We start from the raw sequence: 22,013 nt of genomic DNA, 5'->3' as shown, positions 1-22,013 counted from the left end.
TCGACCTCCCAAAGTCCTAGCATTACAGGAATGAGACACGGCATCAGGCCCTGTAGAAAAAACTTTCGAAAGCAATAGGATGCCGGGCATGGTGGCTCACACCTGTAATCTCAGCACTTTGGGAGGCTGAGTGAGAGGATAATTTGAGGCCAAGATAATTTGAGTTCAAGACCATCCTTGGTAACACAGTGAGACCTCTGTCTCTATAAGAATTTTTTTTTTTTTTAAATTAGCCAGGCATGGTGATGGCATGCTTGTAGTCCCAGCTACTTGGGAGACTAAAGTGGGAGGAACACTTGGACCCAGAAGTTGCAGGCTGTAGTGAGCTATGACTACACCACTGCACTCATGGGCAACAGAGTGAGCACTATCTCTAAAAAAAAAAAAGAATGAGAGAATGAATTTGGATATAGAAGTTGAAAGAAAGAAAATATTTAAGGATAATTTTAAGGTTTTAGACTTACTAGGACTTTTGTTCATTAAAAAACTTTAATTGTATTAGAGTTATTTTGCAGTATTTCAGCACCAATTTTTTAAAAGGTAGACTATCCAGAATTAGGTCAAATGACAAGACATTACGACAAAAATTTGACAACAAGTAATTCAAATATAAGTAATCACTATAAAAATAATTAGATTTGGATGCAGTGGCGCATACCTGTAATCCCAGCACTTTGGGAGGCCGACGTGGACGGATCACCAGGCCAGGAGTTCGAGACCAGCCTGGCGAGCATGGTGAAACCCCATCTCTACTAAAAATACAAAAATTAGCCAGCCGGGCGTGGTGGCACACGCCTGTAATCCCAGCTACTTGGGAGGCTGAGGTAGAAGAACTGCTTGAATCCAGGAGGCAGAGGTTGCAGTGAGCTAAGGTTGTGCCACTGCACTCCAGCCTGGGTGACAGAGTGAGACCCCATCTCAAAAAAAAAAAAATTAGATTTACACTTTTACTACAGATTCCACTACCAGAGATTTACAAATACAATCTACAATATATCGTGTTTATCTGTCAATTATCTAGCCTAACATTTCAGATGACTCCATTGCCCTAATAGCTCAGTACAGTCTGATTAACTTTGTCAATTTGAAATAAAAATATATAGAGACAAATTTCTAAGCAAAAAAATTTATTTGAGAATAAACAAAAAAATAGGATTACAATCCAGGACATGCACAGACCAGGGTGGTCTCTGGCATGTCTGGAGAACAAAGAAGGTTAGGGTTTTATTGGGGAAACAGATTGTTATGCAAATTGTTTTGAAAGAAAGTTCACTGGTGAGTGTCACTAGTTGCTAGAAAGGACTTGTAATTTTGGAGTTATGGTTAGGCCCTTACAGTTTTGGATTGACCTTGTGAGATAGTTGTTTGTTTTTTGTCTTTTTTTTTGAGATACAATCTCACTTTGTCTCCCAGGCTGGAGTACAGTGGCACAATGTTGGTTTACTGCAACCTCTGCCTCCTGGGTTCAAGCAGTTCTCGTGTCTCAGCTTCCCAAGTAACGGGGACTAGAGGTGCCCACTACCACGCCAAGCTAATTTTTATATTTTTAGTAGAGACAGAGTTTCACCATGTTGGCCAGACTGGTCTTGAACTCCTGCCTCAAGTGATCCACCCACCTCAACCTCCCAAAGTGCTGGGATTACTGGTGTTAGCCACTGTGCCTGGCCTGTTTTGAAACAGACAATTGTTCACATATAAGTGGCTAGCTGTCTTTGCAGGGCTGATGCAGTAAGCTATGATTTCAAAAACTTTATTGTGATAGTTCCTGATACCAGGCAAATCATCCATGACAGCCCTCCCTTCACGGCCTTCTCAGCCTCTATTTTGTCAAAGTTTGACACACATGACTCCATTTTGACTCTGACAACTTTTACAACATAAATTCATTTTGCATATGGGAAAACTGAATCACACAAATGTACATGACAATCCAAAAGAAAAAAAATTATCTAATAATAGAAAAGAAAGAAGGAAACCCATCACCTCCTCTTCATTCTCATCCTCTTCTTCAAGTGAATGTTTCAATACAGTTTCATTCCTTTCCTCTGGAATCCTATCATGATTTATATATATATTCTTCCCAAATTTCATTTTATTTTGTTTCTGCAGAGAAACACTGAAGGTTTTCTGATGCTGTGCCTATTTTGAGACAGAAAAATTCAGATTATTTCAAAACTGATTATGGTCAAAATTGGTTAAAAAAATTTGTTTATAGTTCTTTTTTATCTTTTTAATGTCTGTAGGTATAGAATCTATAGTGATGTCCCCTTTCTCATTCATGATTTTGTCTTCTCATTTCCTTTTAAAACAAAACAAAACAAACAAACAAAAAAAACAGGGTCTCACTCTGTCATCCAGGTTGGAGTACTGTGGCACCATCACAGCTCACTGCAGCCTCAACCTCCCCAGGCTTCGGTGATCCTCCTACCTCAACCTCCAGAGGAGTTGGGACTACAGGCATACACCACCACACCCAGCTAATTTTTTGTGTGTTTTTGTTTTTGTTTTAGTATTTTTTTGTAAAATGGGGTTTTGCCATGTTGCCCAGGCTGGTCTCAAACCCCTGGCTCAAGCAATCCGCCTGCCCCGGCCTCCCAAAGTGCTAGGATTACAGGCGTGACCCATCACACCCAGCTTCTCTTCCTTTTTAAACAGTCTTAAAATTATGTAGAACTATGTATTTCCTCAGTTAGCATATTGTGTGTTGGCAAGGAAGACTGGCCAACACTCTTTGGCCATACTCCCAACTTCCTTAATTAGCCATTAACCTCACAGAAGGAACTACAACATCAGATTGCAAGCTTATTTTACTTCCCACTGAAAATGCCCAGTTTGGGAAGACGAAGAATGCAGAAGCTGTTATCCCACAACTGATCACTGACAAAAAACAACATTTACACAGAATAAAAAGTTGAGAACCCTCATACTTTTAGGTATTTTAGTAATACTTCCCTATCAGAACTTCATTACCAGAAATAGATAAAAACATAAACTTAATTCCAGGATTTTAATTTCCTTACACATTGCAAGACATTCTCTCTGTTCTGATGAGTCAGATTGTTGCTATTCTGTTCTCTTTTAGGTGAGTTCTCTCTAAGGCATATGTAACTGCCTATCAGCCCTTCTCTACTCTTAGGTTATCAGACCATGCAAGTTGCAGTAATCTGGCTCCTCTCTTACCTAGACTTTGATCCTGGCTGCCCCCCAGAGGCTCGTACTGGAGAAAATTATTATCACTCCTATGTATTCCCTTACCCTCTGGGCCCAAACTAACTTTGTCAATGATTTTCGGTCCTCAGAGTATAAAACCATTTATTTACAGTACTGTTTCCAAATTATGTTATGCACAAAACTAACCATTCACACAGTAAAAACACATGTTCCTTGAAAAAAGTGTTCTAAGCTCAAATGAGTTATATAAATATTACATATTGTATCCTCCTCCTAGGAGATTTACAATTCATAAGTAAATAAATCTGTTTAACTTTATTTAACCTCGGTTTCCAAAATTTATGTGACTATTTAGTCCCTTTGTTCTCCCTAGAGCAGTGGTCCTCAGCCTTCTCTTGTGGGGGGATGGTTTCAGATGAAACTGTTCCACCTCAGATGATCAGGCATTAGATTCTCATAAGGAGTGCACAACCTAGATGCCTCGCATGCACAGTTCACAATAGGGTTCGCGCTTCTATGAGAATCGAATGCCCCTGATCTGACAGGAGGCGGAGCTCAGGCAGTAATCCTCTTTAGCAAGCCACTCACCTCCTGCTGTGTGGCCTGGTTACTAACAGGCCACAGACAGGTACCAGCCTGCGGCTGGGGGGCTAGGAACCCCGGCCCTAGAGAACAATATTAAAATGTGTGCCAGAGAACATCATATGGAAAATGTTAACTTACCCAATATAAATTTTAGATATCTATTGCTAATTAAACATCAGACAAGAGTGGATTCATCTCTCATATTAGAATTTTTAAAATTCTCCCTAGACAATCTAAAACTCAGCTCTAAACTAATTTTCAAAAATAACTTTTTTGTGCCACTCATGTTAGGCATAATAGCTAGATCCCAGGAAGGCAAAAATAAGCCGGGCAAAATCCTTCACTTAAAAAATTCACAGCCTAGTTAAGAACATAAAAAAAAAACTTGTAGTGTGAAAAGTACGATGGTATACACACTGAGGATGAAGTGACCATCTCTCACTGGCAGTAGTGTAATGGGTGATGGCAGAAGATTTCACAGAGAAGGTGATGCTCAAGCCAGTTTCTGGGAGGAAAAAGCAGGAATTCATGAGACTGAGCAATGTGAAAGAATGGAAGACATTCTCAGTGAACAGTTAGTATATTCCAAAATCTTAAGACAGCAGATACTGCTAGAGCATAAAAGGGAGACAAGTAGCAAGATGAGACTGAGGAACTTGGACTTAAGTAAAAGGTAACAGGGAATCACTTAAGATGAAGTGGTGTGGTCTTGTTTGCATTTTAGGACAGTAACCAAAAGGAAAAGAGCTATAGATACAGATAAGGAAAACAAATGATTCTATGTAACAGTTCAGTTATGTAGGGGGGAAACAGAATCTACAGGTATTTAGAAGCAGAACTGATAGTAACTAAGTAGGACTTAGTAACAAATAACATTAACAGTATCAATACTCCTGAAAAGTTTAAAATACTCCCCAGTTACTGGATTGTGGAAACAGGAGACACTACTATCTGAGATAGCAAATATAAGAAAAATAGATTTAGGAAAAAGAGAATGGGTTTAGTTTTACAAATGCTGAGTTTGGGGTAGCTATAAGATATTTAAGTGAATACATAAGTCCATCCATCCATAAAAGGGATATGAGATCACAGAATTAAGCACAGGATACAGAGTGCACCCAAAGGAGGGAGCTGCTTTGCAAAGTATGAGCTTTACACTCATGCCACCTATAAGATTCCAGAACTAAACTGTGACTCTGCCAAACTGAGCAGAGCTGATGAGAGACTTCAGGAGGCTTCTCATACACACACACACACACACACACACACACACACGCACACGCATACACAGAGAGAAACCCACAAGAAATTGAAAGGTGGCCTGAAGGGACACCAAGACAGAACAAAATACAATTTTTCTTATCAAATTTTGAGAAGTCTAACTCTCACTAGAAGGAAAACTCTCTAACTTCTCAACTCTGTGGAAGTTATTTCCGAAAGAAGAAATTGTAAGGAAAAACATCCCCACAGAGAGATGCTAAGAAAAGGTTTCTGTATGAAATGACTGTTTAAATTGCAATGATAGGGAGCTTGATGACTTTTATGAGGAAAAAATGATAGTGGACCAAGAAAGTCTATTCTCTCCCAGAAATAAATTATTGTAAATCTTAAATCCTAGGGTCCATGATTTGATGGACTCCCTAAGTGGAAAGAATCCAAAACTGGTCTATGAAAAACAAGTCAAAGAAGACAAGTTTAATATTGACACTTGTAATTAAAATCTATAATGGAATATGAACTTTAAACTGTTTGCATTCTCATACTGAAGAAATTTACCAAGTGGTTGTGTTTTTAACCCCCACGGCATGCACAGATTTCCTTGGCCAGAGGTAGGAGAAATAGTATTGAAAACACTGTAATACTGAAGGGAAGAATACAATGCTGAGGAGCTCTCCAATGGGGAAGACCCTCACTGACCAGGGGCAATCAGTAAGAAAAACTGAGGAGTTTCCAAAGTAGTTTGTAATATTTGGGGGAACAAAATCAAGCATTAGAAATCATATAACAGTGTGCAATGTGAAGACAAAAAGAAGAAATGGTGTTGGGCATTGTTCTGTTTCTATAACATTATAATTATTATGAGTTTTAACAGCTCTTAGAAAATTTAATTTTTTAAACTTATTATTAAAAATTTCAAACAGATTAATATCATGAACTCCCATCATTATCTTCAACTAATATTTTTACATTCTTGTTTCATGTACAACTTTATCCACTCACTCCATATATACTCCAAATTATTATTATTATTATTATATTATTATTATTATTATTTTGAGACAGAGTCTCACTCTGTCACCCAGTCTGGAGGCGTGATCTCAGCTCACGGCAAGCTCCGCCTCCCAGGTTCCCACCATTCGCCTGCCTCAGCCTCCCGAGTAGCTGGGACTACAGGCAACCGCCACCACACCCGGCTAATTTTTTTGTATTTTTAGTAGAGACGGGATTTCACCGCGTTAGCCAGGATGGTCTTGATCTCCTGACCTCATGATCCGCCCGACTCAGCCTCCCAAAGTGCTGGGATTACAGGCATGAGTCACCCCGCCCAGCCCCAAATTATTTTTTATAGTTTTCTATTTATAGTTTATTATTGTTTATAGTTTTTTTAAGTAAGATGTATATACATTGAAATATATAGCTAAGATCTGTACAAGTTTGACAAATATATTTTTATCATGGTATAAAACATTTCCATCTCCCCAGAAAGTCGCCTTGTGTCCTTTCCTAGGCAATTTCCCCACCCAGAGGTAACCACTGTTCTGATTTCCTTCATCTTAGTTTTACCTGCTTTTGAATGGCAATAAAAATGGAATCACACAATTTGTGCCTTTTTGCATTCAATTTCTGTGGCTCAACATATCTATGAGATTTATACATGTTGTTGCATTATCAGTAAGTCATTCATTTTTATTGCTAGGTAGTACTCCATTGTATGAATATACCACAATTTATGTATCCATTCTCCTTCTGATAGTCATTTGGGTTGTTTCTAGTTTGGGGCTAACTGTGAACAAAGATGCTATGAATATCATGAGGCCATGTTTTTTGTTTCTCACTGATAAACACCTAGCAGTGGAACTGCTGACTCAAAAGGTAGATATATTAACTTCATAACTGCTGAGGCTTTTCCCATTGTTTGTCCGTTCATTATTGAACTATAATAGTTTTAATTCATGGTTAATATTTTAATTTGTTTTAAATAGAGAACAGTTTAGAATCTTAGCGTAAAAAGGCTCCCACTTGCCTCTGCGGCTGCCACTGTTTAGCCAATTCTATACCAGATTTGGCTGGTGATAAAGGATAATAGAACACCACATACATGGAGAAGAAGCTGACAGTTCAGGTGGTAACTAAAGAATTTAAGTTAGACTGATTTTACTTAAAAAAGGAGTAACTGTGAAGCCAAAGAAAACACTGATAGAATCCTTTCTAAACAACAACCAGAAAAGAAAAGAAAAGGTAAAACAAAATAAGCATTTTATGTAAGTTAAAGAAGTAAGCTTTGGATATTTTCCAGATCCTATATTACTAAATAATATTAAATCAAAATTATTTTAATCTCACCTGTTTCATCGCTGTTTCACCTATTTTGTCAGAATGTTTTCGAATGCTTTCCAAAAAGTCTTTGAGATCAGACATGGAGATTTCTTTAATATCCTCACGGAGTTTGGGAAGATTTTCTATCATGAGCTGACAAAACCGGTACTGACTAACCCAGGGAAAGTACACATTCTCTAATTGTTCCATAGTTTTTAGGGCAGAATAGTACCTGTGAGAAGGTAAAAGAAAACTCTATAAAAGTTCTTATCACAATAAATTTACAAGTAAGTCTAAATAATCAGTCTTACACCAATTATTCATTAAAAAGGACCTAGTCATAGTTAAAATAAGTAAAATTAATATTTACATCTATTTGTCAAGGACAGACTATAAACCACATAAACAAGCCACAGGCTCAAAGTTCATGGCATACATTAATGTAAAACTTCCTTATTTCACTTCATCTGAATCTATAACATCAAAAGCATTATCATAGTCATCTCAATACCTTAAATGAATATGTATAATTGTTTCAAATTTCTGAATTACAACATTTAGTGATTTGCTATATGATTTTGTATTCTATCTCCCATCCTAATACCCGTCCACATGGATTCACCATACAAAAAAGTACATAACTTGAATATAATTCTAATTAAAATAAAATTTATTTAACTTTTAAAAAAATGTCATACTACTATTTAAGGCAATTAGAAATACTGTTAAGTAACACACACACACACACACACACACACACACAAACAGGTAAAATCCACACTGGTAGAGTGCTTTTCAATTCAACAAATATTTACTGAATATTTTCGGGCTTTGGGGCTACTATTTCACAGTGTGACATGCTGGGTATGCAGCAATTAGTATAGCCTTTGCCCTAGATAAATTGACATATATTTTCATATACATAACTCAGTTCTCTTTAGACTTCTATGAGGTACACTTCTGTGGCAGATACTACAAGTAGCATTCTATAGATGAGAAAACTGAAATACAGAAAAAGAGTATATAATTTGGCCAAGATACCATATTAATTGGTAGCAGGACTGAGACTTTACCAAACTGTCAGTTTCCGACAATAATACTCACCACCAAAAATCTATTTGAGAGTTAGGCAGAAGAACTTTAAAAATTAATTACATAGCATTCTATATCTTTCTACTGAACTGGATGACATTAAAAGTGGGAAAAGGCATTAACTAATGTACAAAAAAAGCAAAACTAAGTTGATAGAAACTATAAGACATAAGTGAAAACAAAATTAAGTTGAAAAGACCCACCAGGTGTGGTGGCTCACACCTGTAATCCCAGCACTTTGGGAGGCTAAGGCGGGCGGGTCACCTGAGATCAGGAATTCAAGACCAGCCTGACCAACGTTGTGAAATCCTGTCTCTACTAAAAATGCAAAAATTAGCTGGGCATGGCAGTGCACACCTGTAATCCCAGCTACTCAGGAGGCTGAGGCACAAGAATCATTTGAATCTGGGAGGTTGAGCAGTTGCAGTGAGATCATGCAACTGCATTCCAGCCTGGGTGACAGAGTAAGAAACTTTCTCAAAACAGAAAAAAACAAAACAAAACAAAAAAGACATTATATTCAAAAGCTGTTTTAAAATACCAATTAGTTTCCTGGCACATACTCTCAAAGACAGAGTATATTCTGCTAATTGTCACAAAATATGACCACTAATTTAAAAATTAGACTATCTAAATTTTATCTTGGTAAACATCAGCATGCTTATAATGTAAACAAAATGTACATTTGGTTAGAAACTAAAATATTTAGGTGGTGGTATGGGTGGGAGAGCTGTCATTACAATAATTTTGATAATGCCTGAGATATTAAAGGCTTAGATGAAGTGAAATAATGAATTAGGTATTTTCGGTATAACCCATAACATTTTAGATGCAACAGATCAATCAACAGTCAAACCACACTACCTGATCCTGGACTAATTTCCTGATTTTATATGAACTAGGTATATTTCAAAAATATTCTCTCTACAACAGGTATGGTTTCTGAAAATTCATGCTAATGTCTATAATGTACTTCAAAATACATTTCAAAATAGGATTTCAAAATCCTAAGTGGTGTAGAACAAATGGAAAATATTACCAGTAGTTTTTGCAACATACCACAGACACAGTCAACTTAGTTCATAGCACAACTGTGCCTCCCTTCATGCTGCTCATCTCTCACCTCCCATCTTGGTGCTCCCATGAGACATTATCAGATGCATGAGAGGTCATAAGACTTACCTAGCACCCACATACACACAACCCAGAAATGTGGAGAGTTAATGTCAGGGGGTTGAACTCTTAACCAATAAGAAAAGCAAGTCAGAGATAAGGTCTCCTTTCCTCTTCCTGGAGGGAAGGTTATGAGTTGCAAAAACATATACAACCCTCCCTAAAGGTATTTAAATAACTCAATAACTCACTCTCATATTTGCTCTCTCAGCTGATTTCCTGTCTCATTTTCCTTTCCCTAAAACTAGGATTCAGGGAACTTCCCTAGGATTATACTCCCTAAAAAAGTAGTAAAATATATTATTTTTACCTCAGACTCTGCTTTCTGGGAAAGTTCCAGTGAAGATATATGGAAAGTTTATCATCTTAGACAGAAAGCAGAAGTCAGAGACCAGGCCCTGGATCCTTTCTAAAATTTAGCCACAAATCTCCTATGTTTTATCTGTTTCTAAATGCAAGCAAAAATGACACCACAATAGATTACGATTTCTCCTTTAGATACACTTAACACTGTTTTTACAAAATTATAACAGTGATCCATAACCACTAGAAAAATACAAAACCTAAAAGGGGAATATAAAAAGCACCTATAATCTGATGTTATCATGTTGTAATTAACTCATCAGCATTTGGTCACATTTCCATCCAGTTACATATCTACACTTCCAGTTCTATAAGCACATACCCTATTCAACAATATATAATGGAATTTACCTTATAAATTATTTTAAAACAAATTATTACCCTATCTGTAAAGTCTTTTACTATAAGGTAATGATGTCCTTATAACTGGAATGTTAAGTCTCTGATTTTTAAAAATAAACAACAGTAGACCAAATTTTCCTATATATTAAACCTCTGACAAGGTGTCTGTTTTTATAAACACAAGATGCTTCAAAAAATGTATGTGTCATCACTAAATGGAGAACGTGTGAGTACTCCAATGATTCTCTAGCCTACAAGGTACAAATTATGCCACTGTTCTTACTTCATTTGCCTTCCCTTGGGCATTTCCATTTCACCAGAGTTTGTCCTACCATAGAATTGGTTACTTCATTCTCTTCTATTCTTTTTAAATACAATATCCTGCATACAAAAAAATTTACAAGATACATGAAAAGTACAAAATTTTATTAAATTCTAAGTGGAAAAAAATAAGACACAACTATATGATGTCTGAATCACTTCAAATGTACAGACACAAAGAGATAAAAAACAAAGCGATAGAGAAAGATATACCATACTGACACTAATCAAAAGAAAGGTAGATCAGCTATATTAAGATGAAACAGATTTCAGAGCAAGGAAAATTATTAGGGATAAAGAACATTACATAATGATAAAATAGTCAATTCTCCAAGAAGACATAGCAAGCAATCTTTATTGTGTATGTAACTGACAACAGAGCATCAAAATATGTGAAGCAAAAATAGAACTGTAATGGAAAATAAATAAATACACTATTACAAGTGCAGACCTCAGTAAGCCTCTAACAATAATTGACAGATCCAGCAGGTAGAAATTCAATAAGGACATAGTTGAACTGAACAGTACCATCAATCAACTGGATCTAATTGACACTGATAGAATACTTCATCCAACAACTACAAAATACACATTCTTCTCAAGCTCACATGGAACATCAAGACAGATACATTCTGGGCCACAAAACATGCCTTAACAAATTTAAAGAAACACAAATTATACAAAACTAGTATCATACTTAATGGTGGGAAACAAGATGCTTTTCCCCCATGAGATTAAGAACAAGACAAAGATGTTCCCTCTCACCATTCCTAGTCAACATCAGACTATGTGGAAGTACTAGCTAGTGAAATAAGACAAGAAAAAAGAGGCAATAAGACTGAAAAAAGAAACAAAAGTCTCTGCAGGTAACAGGAAATGTATCTATGTAAAAACCTTCAACAAAAATTTTCTGGAACTAATACCAACTCTGATAGAAGTAATTAAAGAAAATCTAAATAAGGCCGGGCGCGGTGGCTCAAGCCTGTAATCCCAGCACTTTGGGAGGCCGAGACGGGCGGATCACGAGGTCAGGAGATCGAGACCATCCTGGCTAATACGGTGAAACCCTGTCTCTACTTAAAATACAAAAAACTAGCCGGGCGACGAGGCGGGCGCCTGTAGTCCCAGCTACTCGGGAGGCTGAGGCAGGAGAATGGCGTAAACCCGGGAGGTGGAGCTTGCAGTGAGCTGAGATCCGGCCACTGCACTCCAGCCTGGGTGGCAGAGCAAGACTCCGTCTCAAAAAAAAAAATAAAAAAAAATAAAAAAAAATAAAAAATCTAAATAAAAAATCTAAATAAATGGAAAGATATTCCATATTAATGAATAGGAAGACTCAGTATCATCAAGATATCAGTTCTTCCCAACTTGATCTACAGATTCAATGCAACCCCAATCAAAACCCCAGCAACTTACTTTGTGAATATCAACAATGTGATTCTGAAGTTTATATAGACAGGCAAAAGACCCAGAATAGCCACACAATATTGAAGAACAAAGTAGAAGGATAGATTGACACTGCCCAACTTCAAGACTTAATACAGTATAAAGTTACAATATTAAAGACTGTATGGTGAAGGCAAAAGGATTAACAAGTAGGTCAATAAAATGAAACAGAAAGCACAGAAATACACAAATACAGTTAACTGAGGAAATGCAAAGGAAAAAGAGTAGTTCTTTCAACAAATGCTGCTGGAATAACTGGACATTCACATGCAAAAAAGTGAACAAATAAATGTAAACAGTGACCTTCACTTTTTATAGAAATTAATTCAAAATGGATCACAGACCTAAATGTAAAACATAAAACTCTAAGACTCTAGAAGATAACACAAGCGAAATTTTAGATGACCTTGGGTTTGGCAATTAGTTTTTAGAAACACCAAAGCACAATCCATGAGGGAAAGAAAAAAGGTAAATTGGACTTTTCTGATTTAATTTCATTAAAACTAAAACTTTCTACTCTTTAAAGACACTGTTAAGAAAATGAAAAAACAAGCCACAGACTGGGAGAAAATACATTCAAAACACAAACTGAATCAAGGACTTGTATCCAAAATATAAAAAGAATACTTAAAACTCAACAGTCCAAAATTAAGCCACCAAATTAAAAAGTGATCAGAAGACTTGGACACCTCACCAAAGAAGACATACATGTGAGAAGATGCTCAACATCATATGTCATTAGTGAATTACAAATTAAAGTAAGAACGAGATATCATTACACACCTATTAGAACAGGCAAAATCCGAAACAATGACAACACTAAATCCTGCGGAGGATGTGGAGCAACAGAAACTCTCATTCATTCTGGTGGGAGTGCAAAATAGTACAGCCACTTCTGAAGACAGTTTGGCAGATTCTTACAAAACTAAACCTACTCTTACCATATGATCCAGCAATCGCATCCCCAGGTATTTACCCAAATTAATTGAAAATTTACGTCCATAAAACCTGCACACAAATGTTTATGGCAGCTTTATTCACAATTGCCAAAACTTAGAAGCAACCAAGATGTCCTTCAGTAGGTGAATGGATAAACTATGGTTCATCCATACAATGTAATATTATTCAGTGATTAAAAAAGAAATAAGTTATCAAGTCACGAAAGGACATAGAGGAACCTTAAATGCATATTGTCAGGTGAAATAAGCCAGTCTGAACATGTTACATATATACTATGTTATTTCAACTATCTGACATTCTGGAAAAGATAAAACTATAGAAACAGTACAAAGTTCAGTTATTGGCAGGGGTTCACAGCTGGGAAGGATGGGGAAAGATAGGGAACACAGGAAATTTTTCGGCAGTGAAACTATTCTGTATGATACTGTAATGGATACATGATGTATGTCTGCCAAAATCCATAGAACTGTACAACACAGAGTGAACTCTACTGTAAAACTATGGATTTGGTAAATACTTATGTATCAATATTGGTTCATCAGTTACAGTAAATGTGCCTTATTAATGCAGGACATTAATAACGAAAAACTGCTTGGAAAGAAGATAAAAGTATATGGGAACTCTGTACTTTGTGTTTAATATTTCTGTAAACCTAAAACTGCTCTAAAACATAAAATCTATTAAATAAAAAGTATAAGCAAAAGATGTGAACAGACACTTCACAAAAGAAAACATACAAACAGCCAAATACCAAATAAAAAGGCACTTATGATACTTAAAGATCTCTAGAGAAGCCAATTCCAAAGGTTTTCTTGCCACCAAAATTCAACATTCCCAAACCTTTATCATCTAGATGCCCTGCATTGTGTCTAACCTAAATCCTTTCTTTCTACAGTCTAAACCCATGATTTTTCTTCCTCTGATTTCACTGGTGGTAAAATAAATAAATAAATCTGTTTACTCCAATCTATAAACAATCAGTCATCAGGAAAATGCAAATTGAAACAGTAAGATACTATTTTATACTTACCAAAATGGCTCAACTAGAACAAACTAATTTGCAAGGATGTGAAGCAAATGAAATTCTTTTATTAATACATTGCTAATGGAAGTATAAATGGTACTACTAGAATAATTATTTTTTAAATTATATTTTAAAAGTCTATTTTTCAAATCATATCTTAAATAGAAAAGNCAATCAGTCATCAGGAAAATGCAAATTGAAACAGTAAGATACTATTTTATACTTACCAAAATGGCTCAACTAGAACAAACTAATTTGCAAGGATGTGAAGCAAATGAAATTCTTTTATTAATACATTGCTAATGGAAGTATAAATGGTACTACTAGAATAATTATTTTTTAAATTATATTTTAAAAGTCTATTTTTCAAATCATATCTTAAATAGAAAAGTATTTAACAGTTTCTTAAAAAGTATAGCATTCATTTATGCTATCACTGAGCAATTCTACTCCTATATACTTACTAAATGGAAATATAAACATATCCCTATAAAAAAGACTCGTACCTTAGTTTCATGGCAGTCTTATTCATAATACCCGCAAACCTGAAACCACCCAAATAGCAACTAATGGATACATAAACAAATTCTAGCAATAAAAGAAACTATGCAACCACAGACGAATTTTAAAACATTACCAGGAGTGAAGAAGATTCCATTTAAATCAGTTCTAAAAACAAACAAAACTAATCTATGATGCTAAAACTCAGAAAGTGGTTATTTCTAGAGAAGGGAGGAGAAATTAGAAAGAGGTATGAGCAAACTGGGGGGGTGACGGAAGTATTCTGTATCTTGTTTTGGTGGCGGTGACTATGAGGAAGTATAAGAAAGCTTTTGGGTGGCAATAACATTCAACATCTTAAACCTGGTGGCTACACAGGTATGTTTATTTTAGTATAACATAAACAAAAATGCACAAGTCATAAGTCTACAACTCCAAGAATCTCTAAAAAGCAAACACAAGAGGCTACCTGAAAAAAAAAATTGAAGATCATAAAAGAGCTCCTACAAATTAAAAATTAGCAGAAATTTTTTAAAATCAGCACCACCTTTGGAAGGTAAAGATGAAATAATCTCATAGAAAAAAGAGCAAGCAGACCAAGAGATTTTAAAATGTCAAAGAAGAGATAAGAAAATTAGAGAACCAATCTAGAAGACTGAACTATTAATATCCTAGAGAAATAATCAAGAAGGCAGAAGGAAAAAAAAATTCAAAAAAACTTCCTAATGCTTAAGGATATTATAAGATTTAAAGGATAATTTCCAGATTAAAAGAAGGCTCACTAAGTACCCATCACAAAGAAGGTAAATAGACCCACATCAAAGTACATCATCAGGAAATGATAGACCACAGAGGACAAAGAAAAGGTTCTAAAAGAGAGAAAAGGTAGGTCACAAACTGACAACTTCAAACTGTGTGTGTGTGTGTGTGTGTGTGTGTGTGTGTGTGTGTGTGTATGTAATAAGTCACACACATACATCTTAGTTCCTTGTTTTGTTTTGTTTTCTTTTGAGACAGGGTTTCGCTGTCACCCAGGCTGGGGTACAGTGGCTCAATCTCAGCTCACCGCAACTGGCTCCCTGCCTCAAGAGATCCTCCTGCCTCAGCACCCACCCCCCACAACCCCCTAGTAGCTAGGACCACAGGCACACGCCACCATGCACAGTTATTTTTGTTTGTTTGTTTTTCAGTAGAGATAGGGATTTACCATGTTGGCCAGACAGGTCTCAAACTCTCGAGCTTAAGTGATCTGCCTGCCTTAGCCTCCCAAAGTGCTGAGATTACAGGTGTAAGCCACTGCTTCCAACCTATACATCTTAGTTTCTAAATACCATTAATACTAAAAGGAGCTAGGGTACCCTGGAGAATGGCTGCTTCCAGATCTGAGGCAAAAAAAAAAAAAAAAAAAAAAAAGCACAATGAGAGCTTCGAACATCTTACTGTACGATAAACACAAAAATACTCAGACAGAGACACACGAACTAGTCTGAGGAGTTTCTCTTGTTAAATTTGAAACAATTTGTGCATCAAAATGAATAATGACAATAATAAATTTTTATTTTTAAAATGCGTAAGTTCACAACAATAATCAGGAAAAAAAGAAAAAAGGTGGTGGTGGGGAATAAAAAGCTCTTCTTTATATATAAAAAAGCGAGTTAATAAATGTTAAAGAAATAATAGCATTTTTTAAATCAACATCTTGCAAATCCAATATAATAATGGATTAAGGCAAGAATGATAAAACTACTAGATGAAAAGCTGTTAGGAAACAGGACCCACAGATAACTTACTAATTGCAAAGAGAAAATATACTTTTCAAAAGACATCTGGTAGACTTCCCCTTAACCAAATGATCAAATTTAGCATAACCTAAGGACAACATGACTGTATAAGCCTCCTGATGTCATGCAATGTGAGATTATCAATTATGTCATACTCTTGCCAAAATCTTTTAACCTGAATCTAAACATGAAGAAACAACTAGATAAATCCAAAATGCCCTGGTCTACAAGAGAACTGACCTGGAGTCTGCCATGAAAACAACAAAGAACAGGAGGACTGTTCTAGATTAAAAGGGACAAAAGAACACATACCAATCAATGTTTTCAGGAAGGGAAAAAGACCTAACACATTTTGGGGATAGTTGAGAAAATGTGAGTACAAACATTAGATTATATTACTGAAAAACCAATAATGCCCCAAACTAGAAAATAATATGGTAATAATTAAAAGTTAGTTATTTAAAGACATAAATGTAAATACCAAAATAATCCATTAAAAGAGGTAAAAGTTTTTGCTCCTATAAAGAAGGAATGGTGAATGGGAAATAGGAAAGGTGATATCTGTTTTTTGTTGTTGTTGTTGTTGTTGTTGTTGTTGTTGTTTTGCAGCACACACATAGAGCAATTATTTGGATCTTTAAAATGTGAGGATATATAACAATGATTTAAAAAGAGAATATATTATTAACACGTATGTGAAGAAAATAGACTTTCACAATAGTTTTTGGCTTGTTTATTACAGGGAAAAAATCATTTTACTAAATTGCACTAACTAGTAAAGCCTAACGAAATTCAACATGTAGCACCATGAAGCAGAACACACACACACATCTTTTACTATAGGTCTGTATATGATGTGTTCTGATAATTAAGTAGTTACTAACCAAGAAGAAATCATTTTTTCCCTAGTCCAAACTGTCTCATTTATTCTGGTTTTTCTATGTTACTTCTGAATCGTTTATTTTTTTTTCTTTTCTTTTTTTAGGGGGTGGGGGTCAAAATGAGGTCTCCCTATATTGCCCAGGCTAGTCTCAAACTCCTGGGTTCAAGTGATCCTCCTGCCTCAGACTCCCAAAGTGCTGGGATTACAAGCATGAGCCACGATACCTGGCCAAAATTGTTCGTCTTTAAAATATTTTAAACATCACTATATCCAATGCTCCTATGGCAATCAATAAACTACTTTAAATTACTTTCTTTTTCATCTGTCATATACGCATTTGAGTTATAAAACAGAATGTGTACTACATTCACCCAGATTGTCAAAATATAAATGCCTACACTCTTTTCCTTCCACAATATGCACCTAGCCCTTAGTTACATGCAATATTAGTATGTTGGTAAGTTAATCAATATTTTCATTCCTGTTCAGCTATTTGTCCTTGATCAACATTACTAATCATTTATATCATTTATAAAGGACAATGATTCATTAATAAAAGGCTAAGATTTGCTTTAGTGGATTATCCTGATGCACAAATTTTAAGTACAAAGGTTAGGGTAATGAGGACAGCAAAACTCATGATTCACTATGATTTATAGTAAATGTATCTGTCCTTTCAATAATAGAAAAAAATTCTTATTTAAAACAATAAGAAAAAAAAACCAACTCACCTTTTGGCACTCATCTGTTCTTTCAGCTTACTGTACATTTCTAGCACTGCATTAAAAAATATAACATTTTAGCTTTCAAAATGAAAAGAAAATATTTTGAGAGATGAAAATAATCAAAGCAGGAAAGAGTATATTACAAATTCATTAGACTTCTACACCTTGAGTTAGGCTAATATTTTCAAATAAAATGTTAAATACTTCAAGTATATAAAAACATTTTAATTTCCTTATATACTGAACGTTTTATTATATATACACACATACACACACACACACATACACATAGATATATTACACTGAACCTGGAACACTTGTATATGTTAACACATATAACTGAGACATTAGCCTACTAACAATTATCCTATCCAGAAATTACTAATGTTTCTTCCCTGAAATAGAACTGGCATTTTAGACTTTAGTTATTTGAGAGAGACAGTTGAGTGTGAGATTCATTGATTTTTGACTCAACATACAATATACCAAACAAAATAACACACTTGTGTTAAACTCACTATAAACAAAAGTTTATACCAAATCCACAAAGAATGAAAAATGTCAAAAGCTTACAGCAGTAGGAGTGAATTATAATACAGCCAGAAGTAAACATAACAAAGTATCTTGATTCATTTCATCTTTTCTATCAAATGTAATTGTTTGATAGAAAGGAATGCAATTATTCAATAAATTAATCTTTGCCAAGATAATATAGTGTCACCAAAAGGGTTTTAAACCACATAGATTACCCTTTAAACTTAGAATTTCAAAGTACAGAATGAGTACACACTTTGCTTTCCCTCTACAATACGGATAGACAACACTTTTTTTCCAGATTTTTCTACAGTCATATGACTCCTCCTAGGGGCCTCCAAGTTTACAAAAAACATTGTTTATGTGTCTGAAAACCATCAAAACTGCAATGGTAGCTATAGTGAATCAACCCCGACTCTGTCGCCTCACAGGACCCCATGTATATCTCTATCATAGCCTTTATATTGTAATGTAATTTTTTTCACATTTTCCAACCAAAGCATTAGACGGACACATAAACTGGGAGAGAGCCTGCTGCAGTAAGTATAAACTTTCTTTGAAGTCTCCAATCTTAACAATTCATGTAAATTTCATATCTATCTCATACCATTTCCATATAAAATAATGCTTTCCTCAAAACAGTAAAACTAACACACCAGGAAAATAAATCCATTGTTTATGCTGTGATTTTTTTTTTTTTTTTTTTGAGACAGGGTATTGCTCTGTCACTCAGGTTACAGGGCAATGGCACAATCATGGCTTACTGCAGCCTCAGCCTCCTGGAATCAGGCAATCCTCTCACCTCAGCCTCCCAAGTAGCTATAACCACCAGTGTACCACCACACCTGGCTCATTTTTTTTTTTTATTTTAATTTTCTGTTGAGACAGGGACTCCCTATGTTGCCCAGGCTGTTCTCAAACTCCCGGCCTCAAATGATCCTCCCACCTCAGCCTCCTAAAGTGCTGGGATTACAGTCATGAGTCATCATGTCCAAGCTATGACTTCTTATATTCTCTCATACTCCTCCTAATCCAAGGAGGAGTTAGGCAACTGTACTGTAACTAATGACTTACTTGTCTTTATTCCCATAAGATCTGTGAACTCCAAGTATCTGAGACAGGTCTCAGTCAATTTAGAAAGTTATTTTGCCAAGATTAAGGGCATGCCCATGACACAGTCTCAGAAAGTCCTGAAAACATGTGCCCAAGGTGGTCAGGGGTACAGTTTGCTTTTATATATTTTAGGGAGACATGAGACATCAATCAATACGTGTAAGATATACATTGGTTCAGTCTGGTAAGGTGGGACAACTCAGAAGTGGGGGCTTTCAGGTTAGAAGTAGGTAAGAGACAAAAGGCTGCATTTTTTTGAGTCCTTGATCAGTCTTCCACTGAATATACAATTTAGTCTGGCCCAGTGAATCTGCATTTTTACACAAATAAAAGGGCAGAGGAAGCAATCAGATATGCATTTGTCTCAGATGAGCTCAGAAGGATGACTTTGAGTTCTGTCTGTCCTTTGTCCACAAGGAATTTCCAGTGGGCAAATTGTGAGGGAGTATGTAGCTTCTTATCTTTGCAGCTATCTTATTCAGGAGAAAAATGGGAGGCAAGTTTGCTTGACACAGTTCCCAGCTTGACTTTTTTCTTGGCTTAGTGATTTTAGGGTCCCGAGATTTATCTTCCTTTCACAGATTATAGGATCCTTCAAAAGCTGAGATTGTGTTATTTCCAACTTTATAGTTCCAATACCTACCATGATGCCTGACATGCGCGTGCGCACACACACACACACACACACACATACACAGACATTTGTAAGTGGATAGTAGGGCAGAAAGATGAATAGAGGAAAGCAGGTAGTTCTGGATGTGGCCATTAGGAACACAATATTTATATGAACTAAGAGTTGCTGTCTAGCCTTAAAAACAAAGACAGTAGCAGTAACAAACACCTGATCTCTACTTCCCTTTATTTCTCTATTTTAAAAAGCCCAGTGGAGAATAAGCTGAATTTGGCTCTTGCTCATTCCATCAATAACCAATTTTTAAGGTTTATTATCAGACAGGGACAAAACATTCAAACTTAGAGGACATCTTCATAGCTATTACAATGCACCTGATGGTAGCAAAGAGGTATTGTTAAACATGACTACAAGGAAACAGGTTTCTCAACCCTGAAACTTAACATAATAAGCCAACATTTTATTTACTCAAAGTTTTTATGTAAATATGCCTGGTCCATCAGAGATTAAGCTGAGTAGAATTTCAGTGATTCTAAAAAAAAGAAAAGCTATTCTCACAAGTCAAAAAACAGGCCAGGGGCAGTGGCTCACGCCTATAATCCCAGCACTTTAGGAAGCTGGGGTGGATGGAGCACTTGAGGCCAGGAGCTTGAGACCAGCCTGGCCAACATGGTGAAACCCCGTCTCTACTAAAAATACAGAAATTAGCCAGGCGTGGTGGTGCATGCTTGTAATCCCAGCTACTTGGGAGGCTGAGGTTGCAGTGAACCAAGATTAAGCCACTACACTTCAGCCTGACCAAAAGAGTGAGACTCTGTCTCAAAAAAAAATAAAATAAATAAATAATAATAATAACAATTTTTTTAGCCAATAAAATCTGCTAACAGTTTTAACAATTTAATTTGTAGTCTAAGCTAAATTTACATTATAAAAATAGCATATAGCCAGGCACAGTGGCTCATGCCTGTAATCCCAGCACTTTGGGAGGCCGAGGCAGGTGGACCATTTGAGGCCAGGAGTTCGAAACCAGCCTGGCCAAAATGGTGAAACCCCATCTCTACTGAAAATACAAAAATTAGGTGGGCATGGTGGTGGGCGCCTATAATCCCAGCAACTCAGGAGGCTGAGGCAGGAGAATGATTTGAGCCCAGAAGGTGGAAGTTGCAGTGAGCAGAGATCGCACCACTGCACTCCAACCTGGGAGACAGAGTGAGACTCCACCCCCCCAAAAAAAAAATATATATATATATCTATATATCATATAAAATATCTCATTCTATTCTGCTGAATATGGAAGTTTAGGCTCCTTCCTAAAAAAAAAATAATAAGTTTCAAAATGGGACAAAGGGTGGATTTAGCTTAGTATATTAAAAAAAAAAAAAATGGCCGGGTGTGGTGGCTCATGCCTTTAATCCCAGCACTAGGCTGGGGCAAGGGGATTGCTTGAGCCCAGGAGTTCAAGGCTGCACTGAGTTATGATCAAGCCACTGCACTCTAGCTTGGACAACAGAGTGGGACTCTATCTCTAAAAAATTTAAAAATTAGGCCAGGCGCAGTGGCTCAAGCCTGTAATCCCAGCACTTTGGGAGGCCGAGACGGGCGGATCACAAGGTCAGGAGATCGAGACCATCCTGGCTAACACGGTGAAACTCCGTCTCTACTAAAAAATACAAAAAAAAACTAGCCGGGCGTCGTGGCGGGCGCCTGTAGTCCCAGCTACTCGGAGGCTGAGGCAGGAGAATGGCATAAACCCGGGAGGCGGAGCTTGCAGTGAGCTGAGAACCGGCCACTGCACTCCAGCCCGGGTGACAGAGCAAGACTCCGTCTCAAA

The 22,013-nt window shown here is 36.3% G+C and overlaps 1 protein-coding gene across 6 annotated transcripts in view; it reads right to left on the bottom strand.

Annotated features, from left to right (window-relative positions):
• EXOC6 (exocyst complex component 6) overlaps positions 1-22,013 on the bottom strand; it is a 227,528-nt gene that overhangs the window by 146,351 nt on the left and 59,164 nt on the right. For all 6 annotated transcript variants that reach the window (XM_017876754.1, XM_017876757.1, XM_017876756.1 and 3 more), the window contains 3 exons: positions 17,911-17,956; positions 7,321-7,525; positions 1,984-2,139 (listed from right to left, as the gene is read on the bottom strand). In XM_017876754.1, the coding sequence (XP_017732243.1) occupies positions 1,984-2,139; positions 7,321-7,525; positions 17,911-17,956 (407 nt within the window). The remainder of the gene's footprint in view (positions 1-1,983; positions 2,140-7,320; positions 7,526-17,910; positions 17,957-22,013) is intronic.

This window comes from Rhinopithecus bieti, unplaced genomic scaffold (assembly GCF_001698545.2).
Source record: "Rhinopithecus bieti isolate Rb0 unplaced genomic scaffold, ASM169854v2 scaffold_9383, whole genome shotgun sequence".
Classification (NCBI taxonomy): Eukaryota; Metazoa; Chordata; class Mammalia; order Primates; family Cercopithecidae; genus Rhinopithecus; species Rhinopithecus bieti.
This window is presented reverse-complemented; position numbering and strand designations above follow the sequence as displayed.